The sequence below is a fragment of the Cydia strobilella genome, chromosome 10, assembly GCF_947568885.1.
Source record: "Cydia strobilella chromosome 10, ilCydStro3.1, whole genome shotgun sequence".
NCBI lineage: Eukaryota > Metazoa > Arthropoda > Insecta > Lepidoptera > Tortricidae > Cydia > Cydia strobilella.
In genome coordinates, this window is record NC_086050.1 from 16,294,067 (window position 1) to 16,313,044 (window position 18,978).

The 18,978-nt window shown below is 38.2% G+C and overlaps 1 protein-coding gene and 1 long non-coding RNA gene across 2 annotated transcripts in view; one reads left to right on the forward strand and one right to left on the reverse strand.

Annotated features, from left to right (window-relative positions):
* Positions 1 to 18,978, reverse strand: part of LOC134744735 (uncharacterized) — a 581,044-nt gene that overhangs the window by 46,406 nt on the left and 515,660 nt on the right. The window lies entirely within an intron of this gene.
* LOC134744714 (uncharacterized) overlaps positions 1 to 18,978 on the forward strand; it is a 62,441-nt gene that overhangs the window by 15,792 nt on the left and 27,671 nt on the right. Inside the window, 5 exon segments of the mRNA XM_063678633.1 lie at positions 11,994 to 12,145; positions 12,646 to 12,873; positions 14,178 to 14,386; positions 16,053 to 16,179; positions 17,223 to 17,399. Coding sequence (XP_063534703.1) covers positions 12,008 to 12,145; positions 12,646 to 12,873; positions 14,178 to 14,386; positions 16,053 to 16,179; positions 17,223 to 17,399 — 879 coding nt within the window. The 5' untranslated portion in view covers positions 11,994 to 12,007.

The window sequence follows — 18,978 nt, forward strand, 5'->3', positions numbered from 1 at the left end:
TCCCAAATAATAATTTATTACCTACTAACCAAACATCAAACTTGAAATATCGTAACAGTAAGCTTTAACTTTATCGATATAAATTTCGACATTGCGCAGCATTTAAGTAGCGAAGTTATTTGACATTTAGGATAGCGAATATTCCAGATAAACGTAAAGAATAGTGACAAAGGATTATGAACTCTTAAGTTCAAACAAATAAAATATAGTTTTACTTAACGAACATTCGTAAATAATGCAAAATAAACAGATTTTTCGTATTTATCGGATTATATTGAAAGAAATAACCACCGGTGATAGGAAATACCTCCACGTGAAAGGTTTTTTTAAACCGCTGTGATTTCTGCAGCTTAAGACTGCACAATATGGCATTTTAAATTGAATTAGGTATAAATTTTTGTTAGACGAGCGTACGTATGACGTGAATGTCATTCGAGCATGAAGTTTACACAACAAACTGAGCATAGTCTGTGCATAAAGTGAGTCGGCCGCTCGCTACTATTACAATTGTGGTATTTTCTATAAAAAGGGACCTTATTGTCGATGGCGCTTACGCCATTATTAACGATGCTCCGATATAAATGCAATGCCGCGCGACGTAAGCGCCATCGACAATAAGGTCCCTTTTCATAGAAAATGCCCCAATTATCGGTCGGTGTCGGTACCTACTACCTAGTACCTACCCATCGTTTCATCGTCTTAATTTGTGCAGTAGACACGCGAGAGTCAATTAGCGTGACTCGCGCCATAGAATATTGTGCTAGCCTCGGGCCTCGCCGCACTTGCCGCTCTCGCTCTCGCTGGGCGATCGGACGAACGGGTGTTGCTTTGCGTGGTTTTAACTCTAAGATTGCATTAAAAAATGAAACGCAGAAAACTTTTTTTTAGGATTTATGGATTTTATGGACTAGGTACCTAAGCGTGTTTTGTGGCTTATTCAGTGCGGCTACCATGAGTTGACATTAGAAGTTTATGCCGATCGCAGTCTATTAAGCTCGTACCCCTATAATATATTTTTTAATACAGTTGCTCAAAAAGTGCTACTTTACGTAGCTGTTTAGCGTGCGGAAAGTTGGTATTCGCTTCGCTTTTTACTTTTCCAATTTTTGAAATTAATACTTGTTTTAATTCATGACTACTTATTGATGAGTGTTAATATTAGTTTCCTACGTCGTAACCAACATAAAAACCTACTGTTAATGTAAGAATACGAAAAATATACATATTTCATTACTTACCTCTTTATCATTATAACACGTTTATTTTTTAATATTGAAAATTGAAAAACCGTTCTTAATAAGTTGTCTGTATGGAACGGAATAGCTCTGGAAGGTAGAGGTAGGAATAGCTGCCGAAACGCCTGTCAAAGAAGAAGCGTATTTTCTTACTGTTTCCAAAGGCAACATGCGATATTGTTTTCATTCCTTACTTGTTGTTTTTCTTATTTGCGCTTTCAACCAAAAGGGTAGTTATTGTCGGTTGTCAATAACGTTGGTTCTTCCCATAAAGCTTCAATTTGAAATCAACCTTATCGGCAACCGACAATGTGGTACCTTTTAGTTGAAAACGTCACATTTTATCGCAACTGTATTAAAAAAACGTCGTTCGATACACGTGCGGAAATGTCATTCTTCACTCGTCCCGAGTCTTGCCACTCGCCTACGGCTCTTGGCAAGATATCTCGGTACTCGTAATGACCTACTTTCCGCACTAGCATCGAAATGTACTATAAAGGCTCCGTCACACACGCGCGTTTTGCGGACGAAGCGGACGCCGGCGCGACGGGAGCGCTTTCATTGCGCTCCGCTCACGCTCCGCCCGCAAAACGCGCGTGTGTGACGGAGCCTTTATGCGGTTTTCACCTATGAAAAAGTAGGGTGATTCTCGAGGAAAGTTAAGGGTGGTTATGGCGTATAGTTTGTTAAGGTTTTGTGTAAATTGGTTGAAATATGAAGATATTTGCTAATGAAGTCAGCTTTCATTGGTTTATCTACTAAAAAGTCCGCGATGGCACGCGATGATATATGTCTATCTTTTAAGGATAACTTACTAAGTATACCCATTCTTATCTTCTACCAACAGAAACAGATTTCATAGTATGTGGTATTTGCAAAGCTATTTACACGGATACAGTATTAATAATTATCAAATTAAATACTTTAGTTCTATTAAGCATTTCATACAGATTACAATGGTCCCTTACAAGATACAATTAAAATGAATATCTCAGGAGTAATCGTAAATTAAAGTTTCATTTCGACCCATAAGTATAACTTGTATGAAATGTTAAAGACGCTAACGTCCGTTAGTTGCCATTTTTTACCACCTTATGCGCTGCGATCGTTTTACTTACCCCCACCATAATCTTCGCACGGTGCCAGTTAGCCAACATGAGGAAACAACTCAAAATTTGCATCAAATGCTTTGCCACTTTGCTCAGTAGATAAATAAAATACAACTGTCCCATATGTTTCTTAAATATATATAGAGCCTTCAGAACTGGTATGTCAAAAAAAATATCCCTACCTACTTTTAAAAAACCGGACAAGTGCGAGTCGGACTCGCCCACCGAGGGCTTCGTACTTTTTAGTATTTGTTGTTATAGCGGCAACAGAAATACATCATCTGTGAAAATTTCAACTGCCTAGCTATCACGGTTGATGAGATGCAGCATGGTGACAGACAGACGGACAGAGGAGTCTTAGTAATAGGGTCTCGTTTTTACCCTTTGGGTACGGAACCCTAAAAAAGCAAAACATGATAATATCAGGTTCTGTGTGATTCTATTTCTTAAAGATAAACACAAATTGTATTCCTATAAGTAAATTGCTAAAACATAGAGTTAAATAAAAACAACAACAAGAAGTTAAGGAGGATATGTTTATTTTTGATAGCTAAAGATAACCGTGGAGAAGACAACCTGTCATTTAATGCCTCAAATCCCTTATAAGCATTTGATTACCTTATTTGTGTTATAGGCTCGCTCGCTCACTGAATACATTGCAGGTTCAATATAATGACGCATTCAGGGTGCTGTTGCGGCTGCCGCGGCAGCACCCTGAACGTCTGGCATGTTTGCGCACGCGCACGTGGACGGCTGGACGGTTTCCATGCGACGCCACACAAGCGCTGCGCCGCGACGCTCTACAAAGTCTGCGTCAGCCGCCACACTCATAGCCTCCTGAGCGTAGTAGCGGGTAGGTGGGACAGTGGCATAGTCAGGAACTGGGCCTCGCTTCACAGACGCACAGCTGTCCATAGCCAAGACACGACAACGGATGATCGCCCTACACGGTGAGGCGCGACAGTCTCCAAAGCAGAAATGCGGACGAGAACTCTCACATGCACCCTTCCACAGGAAGGGTGTCGAATGATTAGGAATAGATTTAGCGCTTAAATTTATTAATTTCTTATTTTGAATTTTTTTCTGCGATCGCCTATGCTTCATTCTTTCTTTCTTTGGTATCTTCAATAACAGTTTTTAATCTTTTACAATTCGGTGTGTCGCTATCGGCTGGTCGCTTGCGTTTTTTCGGTGTCATAATATTTCTGTGTCATATAAATCGCCTTCCTCCTCATTTTTTTCTTGATTTTTAACACCAGGGTAAACTTTTTTGGTGTTAATACTTTTAATTCTGTCGGTCCTTGGCCTAGAAAAAAAAATAGGTACATAATATTGTAACGAACTGCTATACACCTACTATTTTTTAGGGTTCCGTACCTCTAACGGAAAAAACGGAACCCTTATAGGATCACTCGTGCATCTGTCTGTCTGTCTGTCCGTCTGTTACAGCCTATTTTCTCCGAAACTACAGGACCAATTAAGTTGAAATTTGGTATACATATGGAAGTTTGTGACCCAAAGACGGGCATGAAACGTAAACAAATACATTTTAAACACGGCGGCTTTTGGGGGGTAAATGAGAAAATAAAAATAAAAAAGTTTTCAAACTATATCGTGTTACATACCAAATGGAAGAAAGAGAAGAAATATTTCTTTATAATTTTAAGATAAACAGTTTAGAAGTTATTCAAGAAACGACCATTCCCTCCCTTTATCTCCGAAACAACTGGGTCAAAAATGTTGATAAAAAATACACAAAATAGATCTTTACACGCACATAGGAAAACCTATTATACATGTGCAGTCAAGCGTGAGTCGGACTTAATTACTTAGTTTTTGATCCGACCCCTACGGGTTTTTTAAAGACATTTCACATAAAAAAACATTGTTTAAATTGTGTAATGTACGGGACCCTTGGAGCGCGAGTTCGACTCGCACTTGGCCGGTTTTTTTTATTAGCGTAATTTAGTGTCCCACTGCTGGCTGGCCAAGTGCGAGTCGAACTCAAAGGCAAAGGCCTCCCCAAAACGCTGCAAATTGTGTTAAAGTTATGAAAATCGGCAAGATTGATCTTTAGTCCATATAAATAAATTTGACCCGAAGCACCAGAAAAAAAAACAGGAGTAGAGTCCTATCGTAACGTGTGTAGTATTCAATAAAAGGGCATCTTGAGCCGGTTCTAAAAATATATCACATCATTACATTGCAGTGACGATAATTTTCAAAACATACCAAGTTTGGGCTCCTTCAGATACGATACCGTTGAATAATTTTTGATAAAATGTATCTCAAATAATACCTAATATCCAAGAAAGTAATTTTGAAAATAATTTCATTCCTTTTTTTTTTAAACTGGACAAGTGCGAGTCGGACTCGCCCACCGAGGGTTCCGTACTTTTTAGTATTTGTTGTTATAGCGGCAACAGAATACATCATCTCTAAAAATTTCAACTGTCTAGCTATCACGGTTCATGAGATACAGCCTGGTGACAGACAGACGGACAGACAGACAGACAGCGAAGTCTTAGTAATAGGGAACGAGACTTTTGGCACAGAATAACTAATAGTATGCTTATGGAAAGTCTCGTAAAATAGGTACTGAAGTAGAACTGTGTTACTTTGTAATATTGAAAATAAATAAAAAAAACAATGGAATTATTTTCAAAATTGCGTTCTTGGGGTTAGATATGAGGGTATCACGTATGATTTGTAGTATAGTATACAAAAAAAAATCTGCCATATCGTATCTGCAGTATCGTATCGTATCGTATCTGGGAGGAGGAGGACTTGGTAGGTATTGAAAATTATTTTTATTTTTATTTAAAACACGTGACTAAAATGTAATGACGAGACATATTTTTAGAACCGGCTTAGAATGCCCTTTCATTTAATACCATACACGATATAATAGGTTTCTAAACAAAAACAAATTTCTCCTGTTTTTTTTGGTGCTTCGAGTCAAATTGATTTATACAGGGTGTCCCTAGCCATTGGACACAGCCGAAATATACATATGCATTAGGGTATTTAGAACCAGTATACTCGTACAAAGTAGGTATCATAACAACCGGTGTAGCGGTTACGAAGAAATTAACAAATTACGATTTTTTACTTTGGAGCAGCCTGTATGTGTTAGTAGCTCCTGAGGTAATAAATAGTATGAAACCTTCTTCGACCTTTGTGATTATCTTTTTTATTTATGACACTAATACGATTCTGACTTTTGACAAATGTCATCATTGCCGCACATTTTCGAACAAATTGGCAACAGCACTGCCAATGATTAATACAGTATGTTTATTTTTGTTGTCGATTATTGGAAATAACTTTTGTTTGAACATTTATTTTTTTATCTTTTGTTCTAATTAAAAAAATATTAACGTTATAGAGCATTAACAAGTTTTGGGAACAAATCAAATAATTTTATTAAATATTTTGATTTTGTGTTTTTTTAAGTAGTCACACTACTATATATAAATTAAGAACTGTAATAGATGTCATATATTTAAGAAAAAGTGACGAAGCCCTCCAGTGGTGAAGGCCGGATTCGAACCGGCGTCTTTAGCTATCGCGGCTAACGTGCGCCCGTCCGAATTTCTCGACTATATGCCATCTTAGTAAGACTAGGCGTCTTTAACCAGCTCTAAGGGCAAGCAGTGCGCGCTTGCACCTCCTAAACGAACTCCTTACGGATTTACGTTGTAGCGAGAGAGACTGGTGCCGCCATCTATCAACAAGTTTTGGAAGTTATATATATAACCCTACGTGGGATTTCAGGGTCTGTCAAATGGCTAAGGTCACTCTGTATAGACTAAATATCAATCATGCCGATGTTCATAGCTTTAACACAATTTGCAGCATTTTACTGAATTTCGAGGTGAACCGCCAGGACTATACCGCGAACATCGAAGTTCGCAAACGGGCATCTTTTTTCACATCACCAACAAAGACACTGAATATATACATACGATAGGTATAGGTAACGATATGCACGATCTAATTAATTACAGGTAATCACATACCTTCTGATGTTGATGCAACTGGTGAATCTGGGAAGTTCTCTGTCGATTGATCTCCTTTGTAATGGACAGGTACGGCTAACTTATTCAATGTTTACCATCTTCCTGTTGAATGAACCGCTTTTCGAAATGATCAATGCAGATATATTTGTGTCGAAGAGCATCTCGAGACAAGTGGGCAATGGTCATAATGTTACCTGAAAATTATATTTATTTAATCTCTATTTTTAGTTTTTTGTCAAAAATTTCATTTTTGATACAAACTTTTATTGCTGACTGTAAGTACTTCTCTTGCGTTGCCTGTGGAAAGCCCAAACCCAAACACAATTAGGTGGCGTTGTTTTATCTCAGAGTTCCAATGGCCACCTCCTGTCTCCATCATCAGATCAGCTCGATGGTACCACAATATTGCATTGTCACCCTTCTTACATATGTATGCAAATTTTCGGCTTCATTGGAAACCGGGAAGTGGGCCTGGGCCTAAGCCTAACTTGCAATACTTGAATACAGACGTCCACCAGACGTCTGTCTGTGTCTACACTACACAGGCAGCAACTAGACAGGTGAAACTAAAAGCTTGTATTAAAGAGGATTTAATGCAAAAAGGTATTTACTACTACTTATGCAAGGCAAACATTGTGTCAGCAAACAATTATTAAATTATAAGAACAAGAACTTTTCACTGGTATATGTAAATATCAATATAAACCAACTAAAATATGGCTACATACTTTACATATAGTATACAAAATATCAACTAATATTATTTCCATATAAATAACCGCTGGTAGCCTAGCGCTAAGAGCATGCAATTTTCCATCCGGAGGTTGCAGGTTCAACCCCCGGCTTGTACCAATGAGTTTTTTATAAGTTATGTAACTAACTAGCTCTTCGTTGAAGGACAATATTTATGTGATCTGTGACAATATTATGAGAATCAGCGGGATTGGAAAATCAGCGGGAAATCACTTTCATTAAAACTAGTGCCTATGCCAATAGTTAGAATTAGCTGCCAAATGTACATAATTTCCATTGTTTTTAAGGCTAAATTAGATGCTTGTAAAATGATGTAGGTGGGTATTTGGAAAACTTGATTTCCTAAACATCTATCCGTGTTGAATTATGTTCCATACTTAAAGTTTAACTGCCCATAATTAATACTTTCCAAGACAAAAGACAAAACTAAAATTTTAAAATGCAATGGATTGGAACACAACGATACACTAGGATTGTATGATCTGTGACAATAACATTATTTGTCACTGTATCTCTGTAATATGTAACATACCTGTTACACAAAAAATTATAATTTATTGAAACAAAATCTGTTTAGGTATATTTTATATCAATAGACAAATATGTACATTGTCAATACAACATACCTAAACTGCAAACACTTTTTAAGAGAAAAGGGGATGGCCGTATCTCCATACTATGTTAGTCCCCATTTTCCTCTCTGGATATTGACATTATGGAAAATATTTTTATATAATTGGATGTACATATGTATATTAACCATAGCTATGCCCCTATGTTTGACTATTTTGAAAATTAGGAGCGAAAACAGATTTCATACAAATTATTAAAAGCTTTTAACTCTTATAATAATTAAATATTCGAAAAAATCTAACATAGCTGTGGTTTATATACAAAAAATTGTGTCAAAATATTCTCAATAATGTTAATATCCAGAGAGGAAAATGAGGACTACGTTTGTATAAAAAGGCGATTTCGCGCGGGTCCTCCACTTTCGTCTTAAATCAATTATTGAATTGGTTAGAGGAAAGTTTAATGTAAGAAAGCTTTAAGAAAGTAGTAAAGACTTACCACAGTTGTCAATCCAAGTTTGCAATCGAGCACTGTCGCCAGTTGAGAAGCGGAACATCGACTTCTGACCGGTCAATTGCATTGGTAATACGAACACGTGGGCGACATTTTTCTGCATTACTTCTGTTTTCGAAAGCGTACGGTACAGCGTATCAAATCGTAGCGGATTTTCGAGTCCAAATCCAAGCCAGGTCGTCGTGAGTGCTGCAGTAATTGTCGGAGTCCTATTAATTGCCAGTCGCGTATGTGGAATGTCCGTCAAAAGTCCGTTTGAATGCCAGGTCGTCGATTGCAATTATTGGTTGCAGGAAATTAGTAAATAAAAAGGTACTTAAGGTGCGCGTTTGACTCGGAAACCAAGCGAAGTGAAAACTCCAATAACTTGGATTCTGTTTACAAACAAAGTATTCTTGCGTTTTGATAATGCAGTAGTGAAAGACATTGCGCTTTGCGTTTTTAATTTGTATTTTAACATCAGGCCTACTTTAAAACACCCATTTAGATTATATGTATTCACCGGTCCCTTTTTTACATTTTGTGATAATTTTCGTAATTTATAACTTATACGTAATTATTTGAAATCAAACATAACATCACACCTTAAAAACGAGAAAACGAGAAACAAAACGCAGGATAGATGGATGAAACGGAACGCGAACGCACACACTCGTCCCGTTTTGATGAACATAAAAAGAGGACCTACCGCGAAGCACGTTCGACGTGTTGCCTCTCTGTCGCACTTGTAAATTCGTATGTAAGTGTGACAGGGAGGCAACACGTCGAACGTGGTTCGCGGTAGGCCCTCAGGGCAAAGTATGTTATCTTCATGCAAGGTGATACAACGCACCGCGCGCGGTTTGTATGTGTGCGCGACTTGTATCTATGGTCGCCGCACGCACACTCAAACAAAATCTCGACCCGCGTTTCTCAGTGCGCAGGTCGGCTCCATCTAGTGACAATATTCAATATTATTTGGAAAGCCCAAAAACTGTCGCATGCTGTTACTTATGTGTGTTTACGTCGAAGACGGTCGCCATATAGTTGTGATTTATAACTTTCTAAAATAATGCATTGAATTCGTGCTTTTATTGATGTTTGTATTTAATTTATAATGTTTTGAATTAATGACACTCTAAATACCATTAATTAAGTCTTAATCTGTAGGATAAAAATTTCGTAATGGTCGATCGTGACAGTTGGCGCCATCTATTGATATCGATTTGAAAATAATTATAACGCCTTCGGGATGGGAGGGCATGGTCAATAGTAAGACTAGTAAGGACAGTGTTTGACCGACCGCTGATGGGGTTGCACCGGTACATTCGATGAATCGTCACGATCGCGGTCGCCGATCGAAGTCTCGATCTCAACTGCTTCAGGTCGCGTCTTTGAGGAAAAAGAATTTAAATAAAAGTAAATAGTTTTTATTTATTATTGTTTTTAAAACGTAATGCATCGGCTTTCGTAGAAAATTTTATTGCGAATCAAATCTGCACTTTTGTTCTTGAAGAAGAGTGAAACGTTTTATATTTTTTGTTTGTTTTTGTTTAGTTTTTCTGTGTGGCGTAAGTTTATAATCGCAGATTGGAATCAGTGAGTTGATTTGATAAACAAGTTTGCACTTGTTCTCGGTGAAATGTAAATCATGTGGTATATTTTTACAAGCTTTTATTTGCGTAATGGCAAATCTTGCAATGTTTGTATGTATGTTCGGGTCAAATCGTGCAAGGTAAATTAGACCCATTATTCGATTGAGCTGAAACTACACATACATACATATGTAAGTTGGGTGACAATGCAATATTATGGTACCATCGAGCTGATTTGATGATGGACGCAGGAGGTGACCATAGGAACTCTGTGATAAAACAACGAAACCTAATTAGCTCCATGCATGTTTTTTTTTAATTTTTGTAATCATAATTTATATCGTTTAAATACCGGAGAAAATAAAAATACTTTTGTAAACCTTCACATTATTTTATTAAAAAATATGATGACACTTATGTCACCTTATGTGAACTAATCTGTCGAACGCGTGACGACGACGTTTCGCGCGTTTCGCGGGCATATTTTTGTACTTTTTATTTATTATTTTAAGCAATTTTATGATAATTTAATAACGGAAATGCATTCGTAACATGATATAACGGTAACAAACATCCGAATAAAAAAAAATTCGTTCAAATATAAACTGTGAGGCTAATTGTTGGGGTTTGTTAGAATTGTCTCTATTAGTTGCTTGTTGAAATTAAATTATTGACAAAAAACATGTGCTTATTACAGTTTCATCTGGGTTATTTTCACCGAAACCGATCTAAACATGTGTCAGTGAAGTTTTGGGAAAAGTACCTAAATCGATTGAACTGTTTTGGTTATTTTTGGTCCTGTTTTTATTGATTTTAAGTTACCAGTTTCTGGGCGTTTCAACAAATATTTAAGCGATAAAATAAAAGCTGCTAAATACTGCTTAGTTTGTTTAGTGAGTTTTGAAAATCATCTGCTTACTGCTTATTGGTGTTTTTTTTAACAGAGTAAATAAATCTAATAAAACCCACGTAACCCACTCATAAGTTCGAGTAATTTTTTAAAGTATTTGTAATATATTGCTTATTCTTTAGTTAAAAGGTTATACTAGTCGTGTAATAATTAGAACTGCAAAGGTAAAAAACGTAACATAACATACCATAAAATATTAGACAGTACAGTCGCCATCATATATATCAGAGCGGCCGAGGTGTTCACAATATCTGAACACGCACTCTAACGCCTTGACAATAGAGGCGTGTTCAGATATTTGTGAGAGCCTCGGCCGCTCCGATATATCTGATGGCGACTGTACCTAAAACAAACGGCAAAAAAACAAAAACAGCAAAAACTTTTACTTACATTATTTTGACGCTAACCTTAATGTTAGAGATGCACCTTATGGATTATGTAGTAAAACGGTATTATTATTTAATAATGTCCTTGACAGTCTAGACAGGCATAATCAATGCCAGGAAAAGGTAACCTCTTGAATTATAATTATGGTATTTACCTACTAGTCGTAATAAAATCACTATTAGATGACTAAGTTGCTTATATGGGGCATTTTCTATGAAAGGGGACCTTATTGTCGATGGCGCTTACGCCTCACAGTGTCGCGCGGCATTATATTTATATCGGCGCATCGTTAATAATGGCGTAAGCGCCATCGACAATAAGGTCCCTTTTTATAGAAAATACCACATATGAATTGCTAATGGATGCGGGAGAATTTTAAACTTCATTAAGATTCTACTGTTCTGGTCGGACTTTTTGAAATTTCTTATTTTGTACAGTAAGGTGCCATTCATTTATTACGTAAGACGATTTAGGGGGGAGGGGGTTCTACCATGTCTCACTATTCTTACAAGGGCCGGGAGGGGGTTTTGATACCTAGTTCTTACGTGCTCTACTCTCACGGAAATGCGCTAAGTTAAGATTATACTTTGATAACCCATTATTCCAGCCAGAGATGTTCTAGTGGCAGATCCACTTTCTGAGTGGGTTTTGCGCCCCTGGACAGATCAAAATCGTATGTAGAGATGAATGAAAAAGGAAAAACTAAAATGAAACCAAAATTGATTATTACCAAAAAATAAAAAAAATACTTTAGATTCTTACGTAATAATATAAGCATGGTTTCCGTACAAAGTAATGGACTATCCATCTTCTCTCATAGTATGGTATACATATAGAATCTATGTAGAAAAATGCCGTCTAATCTTTCCGAGTACAATACCACTGACGTACGTAACATAGGTGTTTGTTGGTTCCAGATGCCTCTAAAACAATGGACAAAAGAAACCGGTCCCTGCTGCAGCTGCACCAGCACGACATCGTCAGAGACCTGGACGTCACCTACATTATAGACAAGCTGTATCAGGAAAACGCTATATCCAACGAGGATATCGAACACATATCCAACTTGGTAAGTCTTTCATTTTCGAATAGGGAAAGAACTTGTAATAGAGATGGGCCGAATATTCGGTAATTATTCGGTATTCGGCATATTTTTCAATGTTCGTATTCGGCCGAATAGTTCGGTTCGCACTGCCGATTTTTTCCCGTAAAACAATTTTTCTAAGGACGTCGTCTAGCTGGCGAAGCCCTTGCGATTAGAGGGCCTACCCCGAAGACCGAAGTACGCAAATTGCGGGCATCTTTCTCTTTTACTTATGGCTATGGCTTGTGGCTATTCCGGTTAATAAATGCCTTAAACCTAATACCTCTGTGGTTTGCATTGGTAATTGTTCCCACTCTCCTAAAGATCCCTGGTCACGTGATCACTTCTTGTCACAACTAAAGCGATTAAGCTTCTAACGATTACTTAAAGTTTGTTGAATAGAAAGCTGGATTTATAATTTCACAATCGGTCCCGGACCCTTGCAATCTTCATCCATTTCATAATTTACGTCTTCTAATTTTCAGACAAACCGCGTCGACCGCACACGATACCTAATCGACACGCTCCTCCAGAATGGTAACAACGCTGCCTACCAAGCCTTCGTAGACAGCCTGTTTAAGGACCACAACTGGCTATGGGAGAAACTTCAGCTAGACCTGAATGAACCAATGGTTAACGCCAGTTTCGAGGACAGCCTCAGTAAAGGCGACGTGCCGAGGTTGCCGGATCATTATGTGCAGAGGGTTGCTGTGGTAAGTCTCTTAGTTAATTCAGGTGTTCATTATCAAATGGACTCGCTCCTCCAGAATGGCAACAACGCTGCCTACCAAGCCTTCGTAGACAGCCTGTTTAAGGACCACAACTGGCTATGGGGAAACTCCAGCTAGACCTGAATGAACCTATGGTTAACGCAAGTTTCGAGGACAGCCTCAGTAAAGGCGACGTGCCGAGGTTGCCGGATCATTATGTGCAGAGGGTTGCTGTGGTAAGTCTCTTAGTTAATTCAGGTGTTCATTATCAAATCGACTCGCTCCTCCAGAATGGCAACAACGCTGCCTACCAAGCCTTCGTAGACAGCCTGTTTAAGGACCACAACTGGCTATGGGAGAAACTCCAGCTAGACCTGAATGAACCAATGGTTAACGCCAGTTTCGAGGACAGCCTTAGCAAAGGCGACGTGCCGAGGTTGCCGGATCATTATGTGCAGAGGGTTGCTGTGGTAAGTATCTTAGTTAATTCAGGTGTTCATTATCAAATCGACTCGCTCCTCCAGAATGGCAACAACGCGTCCTACCAAGCCTTCGATAGACAGTAGTACAGCCTTATTTAGTAAAGGCCATGTGCCAAGGTTGCCGGATCATTATGTGTTGCTGGTTGAGGGTTGCTGTGGTAAGACAATTAATAAAAAAAAATTAAAAAAAAAATTAAACTGTTTATTTCATTAGAGGTTAGGTACAAACATTCGTCTTAACTCAGTTACAATCTCTATATTTTGAGTTTATTTTAACTAAGCTTAGCCTTAATTATATGTGTTATTTGTTTTAGTTAGTTAGTGCTTACATGTTATTTTATATTAGTTTTAACTTACATTAGTTAGTGTTAATCAGTGCTTTCTTAAGTGTATTCTTTGCTTTATCAGGATATTTTTCTAACATTTCTACTTCTTGTTTGGGTAAGCTGTTCAGGATATTAGGTAGGAATATTGGACAGAGCCTATTCCCATATTCATTGGTATTTTTTTAGGTATTTTAAAGTATGGTTCATTGGTTAAGGGCCGGAGGTGAGATGGTCGTGGAATTCGTAACATTACGTAACATTGGTTCTTAGGGATCTTATGTTTGCAAGTCTGGTGCCAGTATGAATGAGAACTTTTACGACCCCAGTCGTCAGTTTGAATTGCGTATAATATAGCCCTGAAGAAAACTGTTAGTAATTATTACAGTAGCCATGTTGTCTCGTATAACCTTCGTTAGTAATAAACAGTAATAAGAACTCCGCTTTCGCAGCTGTTTGGTGCCTTTCCACATTTAATTTCTAACAGAACATTTCGTTACAGGAAAATGAAGTGGTCACCAAGCTCCGAAGCCTCGCCCGCCATAAGATCTTGGCTCTCCACGGCATGCCAGGGTCCGGAAAGACTTCCGTGGCCATTGGCGCCCTTCGGTATAACCCCGACCTGATTAACACCACGTTTAACGGCGCCGTGTTCTGGCTCAACTTCGGCAACTGCAAGACTGAAGATGACATCCTTAGTCTACAGAACAAGTGAGTTTCCAATAGTTAAAGGTCTTGGTTCTCTTTGGCATGCCACGGTTTGAACTTCTGTCTCCATTGGCACTCTTCGGTATAACTCCGACCTGATTTGTTAGTCAAGTCGGGGTTACACCGACCCAGACCAGAACACGGCGCCATTAAACATGGTGTTCCATGTTTAATGGCGCCGTGTTCTGGTCTGGCTCAACTTCTGCAACTGCAAGACTGAAGATGACATCCTAAGTTTACAGAACAAGCGAGTTTACATATCTTTTTTGTTAGTTTCATACCACGTATTACCGGATCCCTTTGTTTGACATAATTATTAAAAGTCATAATGTAATGATTATCAGATTATCATTAGCCATAATTCAGAAACCGTTAACTTTTCAGAATTTTATTACTATTAAGGTTATCCTATAGAAAGGTTAGGTTAGGTTTGTTTTATGGCAATCCTGAAACGTTATGCGTTTCTGAGAAAAACCAAACTTATGAATAACGAAAATGCAGACAAACAATACATTATGACTTAAAACTTTACGGGAAATAACAGAGACCCTCGTATTACAGATAATGATGAGTGTTTATTAAAAGTATTAGTATTTATAGTTTACAAATACTTATACTTTGTAACCTAATATTAATTTTGACTTAAGTATACTTATACGTATAATAATGAAATAACTATTTCTTTCTTCAACGCACAGACAGATTTCCTACGCTGTGATAGGTATTTTTTATATACGTACGGCCAACCGGCCTCGGTCGCCGGTCACCCCGTCCTTCCGTCCCCGCCGCGTCAAACTCCACCACGCTACGCACATCCGAGGGACGTGGGGTATTGTACTGGAAGACCGGCCAACTCTCTAGTAGACAGACCCAGTATCTAGGCTTCGAACCCTCTCTTGTCCTAGTAGAATACGAAAAATTAAACTATTGTCTTAACTTAATTTAATTGTTAGTCTCAAACTTAATCTAAACTTAATTCTTACATCCTATTTACGAATAGTAACCTGAACCTTATCTTTAAACTTCGAGATAGTGTATATTAGTATTAGAGTAAATTTTAATAAATTGTTATTTAGATTTAAATATTCTTAATCATTTACGTATTAAATATATTAATAACGGGTCCGTCACCGTCAACGCAAGCTCCTGATGATACTACTCGGTACGGAGTGAAACATGTCGAGCGTTTTTCGACTTAAAATACGTGAGTGACCCGTTATTAATATATTTAATATGTCTGTGTCTCACGGAAGTTTTGTTATTAAAATCATTTACGTCCCAATAGTATCCCCGCAGGTAATAAATGCTTAGGTAAAATACTTTTAGGTGACAGCGATGAGGTATTTTAATAATATTAAATACTGTGTTATTATTATTAGTTTTTAATCGTAGGTATATGTAGATTGTAGATGTAGATCCCCTGTGTTCAATAACTAACTAACTATTTTAGCTCAGTGATCTAAAGAATCTTATAGCGTGCCACTTGTCCCGATCCTGCGCAACTTCCTGCCAGTTACTGAGGCGAAGCTGAAGCAGATCCGCCATCACACGTGTCTTCCCAGCGATACCTGGGCCTGCTGTTCACACTACCCACTTTTTATCGCCTCTAAAGAAAAAAAACTCACCTATCATCATTACGTTACGTATAAACTATCATTCTCTGTTTCAGATTATATCGCAAAGCATCATCCTCAATGTACGTCCACAACTCGTACATGAATTCTTCTATATCCATGTCCAGCATCGGATCCAACGCGGACAGCCAATCGCTATCCAGCTACGAGTGGACCTGGCAGGTAGGCCGACCACTGATTTCCAGCGAATATGACGAGCGGTATTTTCTTACAGATTTGTCCTTGTTATTAAAGTAGCTGCCACGCGCGTATACACTTCGCAACGCGCAACTTCTTTCTTGACACGTGGCAAACCAAAAACAAGCGGGCATCTCGCTCGTTTTTGCCCGGAACGTGCAAGTTGTGGAATGAGCTACCTTCTGAGGTGTTTCCCTTGCGCTATGACATGGGGTTCTTCAAGAAGCAGGTATTTAGGGTTCTCAAAGGTGGGCAACGCATAAGCAGCTCCTCTGATGTTGCTTATGTGCATGGGCGGCGATGACTGCTTCCCATCAGGCGGCTCGCCTGCTCGTTTGCTTCCTATTACATAAAAAAAAAACTTCTTCGCGGATGTCACTTTTTGACAGCTTTTGTTAGAAAGGGACTTCCACTTGTATTACAAGTTACAAGCTTTTGAGAAACGGGCCCCAGATATACGGTCACTATCTGACCATGTCTTAAAAATAGGTGAATTCAAGAATTTATTTCTTGAATATGGTATTTGACTGTATATAAAATCATTCTACACCATGCATGAAATAAAGCACCAGAATATTAATAGAGAAACGTTGACAGCAGTTATTATTAGACATAATTTCAATTTTAAAACCCGTAAAAATTTATAAAGAGTACGTAATTTGATTGTGACGTCACATACTAGTGTTTCATATAAATTCCATAGAAGCAAAACCGTTTTGACAGTTCGTAAAAAGAAACTGATTTGTCTAGTAGTCAAATACCCTATTGTTATGATTACCTAATTATAACAAGTTAATTACTAAGCATTTTTAATAGTATCTAACGATGTTGAGTGTACCGTAAAATAGTAAATCTAAGGCCGCTTTATCACTGACGTCCAGTTTTTTGCGGGTACGGTTTTCTGCAGGATCCAGTTTCCTGTAGTATGCGTGCAGTATCCCGCAAACCGGAATCCTGGAGAAAACCGTATCCCGCAAAAAACTGGACGTCAGTGGGCAAGAGCTCTAACCTTGTAACCCTACTTTCAGGAACTACGTGACAGACTGAAAGCCCAGTTCGCTGAGAACGTGCTAAAAGATGCCCTCTTAGTATTAGATGAAGTCAGTGAGAAGAGATATTTGGAGGCGTTCGATATAGGATGCAAGATACTGATCACTACGAGGGACACGGATGTTGTGGATAATTTCCAAGCACAGATAATTAAGGTAGATATTATAGTATTTACTTACACCGTCCACACTAATAACTGACAACTTCTAAATCTTAATGTAAATAATGTAATAACATAATGTTCACCAACGTTTCATGAAGAAGTGTTTGTAGTACACTTTTTTATAATACTTACGTGTATACACTTTTTACAGAATGTATCCTTTTTGTAACATGCAATAGTGTTGTTAGTTTTTGTTACGCAACAGTGATATAATAACACTCTTCACTGACAAAAGTTAAAAAAAAATAACTGGATTACCGATTTCTTTCATATAGAAACAGGACTTCCTGCTTTTCGGAAGTACGCAAAAATAATTTGTTAGCCAGCTTGGCTGTCTACCTCTCGATTTCGATAGCGATATCGGGTCAACGAGAGCCAAAATTAAATTTATAAATTTAAAACGTCAAGGCCATTTTTCGGCTGGCAAAATAAGGGGTTAAGAGTCCCCGGCAAGCTCGGTTCTCCATACAAACGTAGTTACGCTCTCATTTTAAAACGACTATAGATTGCTCTGAAACTTTGTACTTACAATAAGATAAGGTAAATCTAGGTCAGTAATTAGTTTATCTAGCTTCAGATACCATAGTAAAAAAAAAAACAGCGAATTTAAGTTTTTCATACAAAACTTGTTTTTGATCTATTTCGTTTGTTTTATAAACTGGAGCTATATAAACTAATTACAGACCTAGATATACTTCGTCATTGTATGTGCAAATTTTCGTTACAATCCAACACGTAGTTTTATAATTTTTAAGAAAAAAAACCGACTTCAATGGTGGATGCCGCTGAAAGCATTCTTAGATTCCAGACAATGAAATGAAAAAGACAGCATCTTTTGCCTAATTATGTAGAAAAGGAGGTAAACCGACCCACTTTTCTAGTAGCATTTCGTTTTTGTAAGGGTCGCACTTCTAACCTAACCTACTTTTCTGGTAGCATTTCGTTTCTGTAAGGGTCACAGCTCTAACCTAACCTAACCTACTTTTCTGATAGCAATTCTGTTCTGTGAGAATCGCAGTTCAAAACCCACCCACCCACCTAACCCACTTTTCTAGTAGCATTTCCGGGTCCGGGTCTGGGTCCGGATCCGAGTCCGGGTCCGTGTCCGGCTGTCCGGGTCCAGGTTTGGGTCAGAGTTCAGTCCGGGTCCGGGTCCGAGTTGGGGTCCATGTTCAGACCCGGGTCCGGGTCCGAGTCCGGGTCCAAGTTTGGGTTTGGGTCCATAGGGAAGAGAACAAATCGCCAAACGTGAACTATGTGTCATTGAATAGTTTCATTCTGATCATCATCAGCAGTTCCACTTCATCAAATGTCACTTTTTTAAATGTAAATGTTGGATTTGTTGATGAAAATACAAAAATCACTATATGTATGCCTTTCACATTTGAGGAGTTCCCTCGGTTCCTCGTGGGTCTCCTCATCAGAACTCGAGCTTGTCAAAAATATGTCTTAAAAACTTAAGTTGCTTAACAAACATAAAGAAGTGGACAAATCGCCAAACGTAAACTATGCGTCATTAAAGAGTTCCATTCTGATCATCATCAGCAGTTCCACTTCATCAAATGTCACTT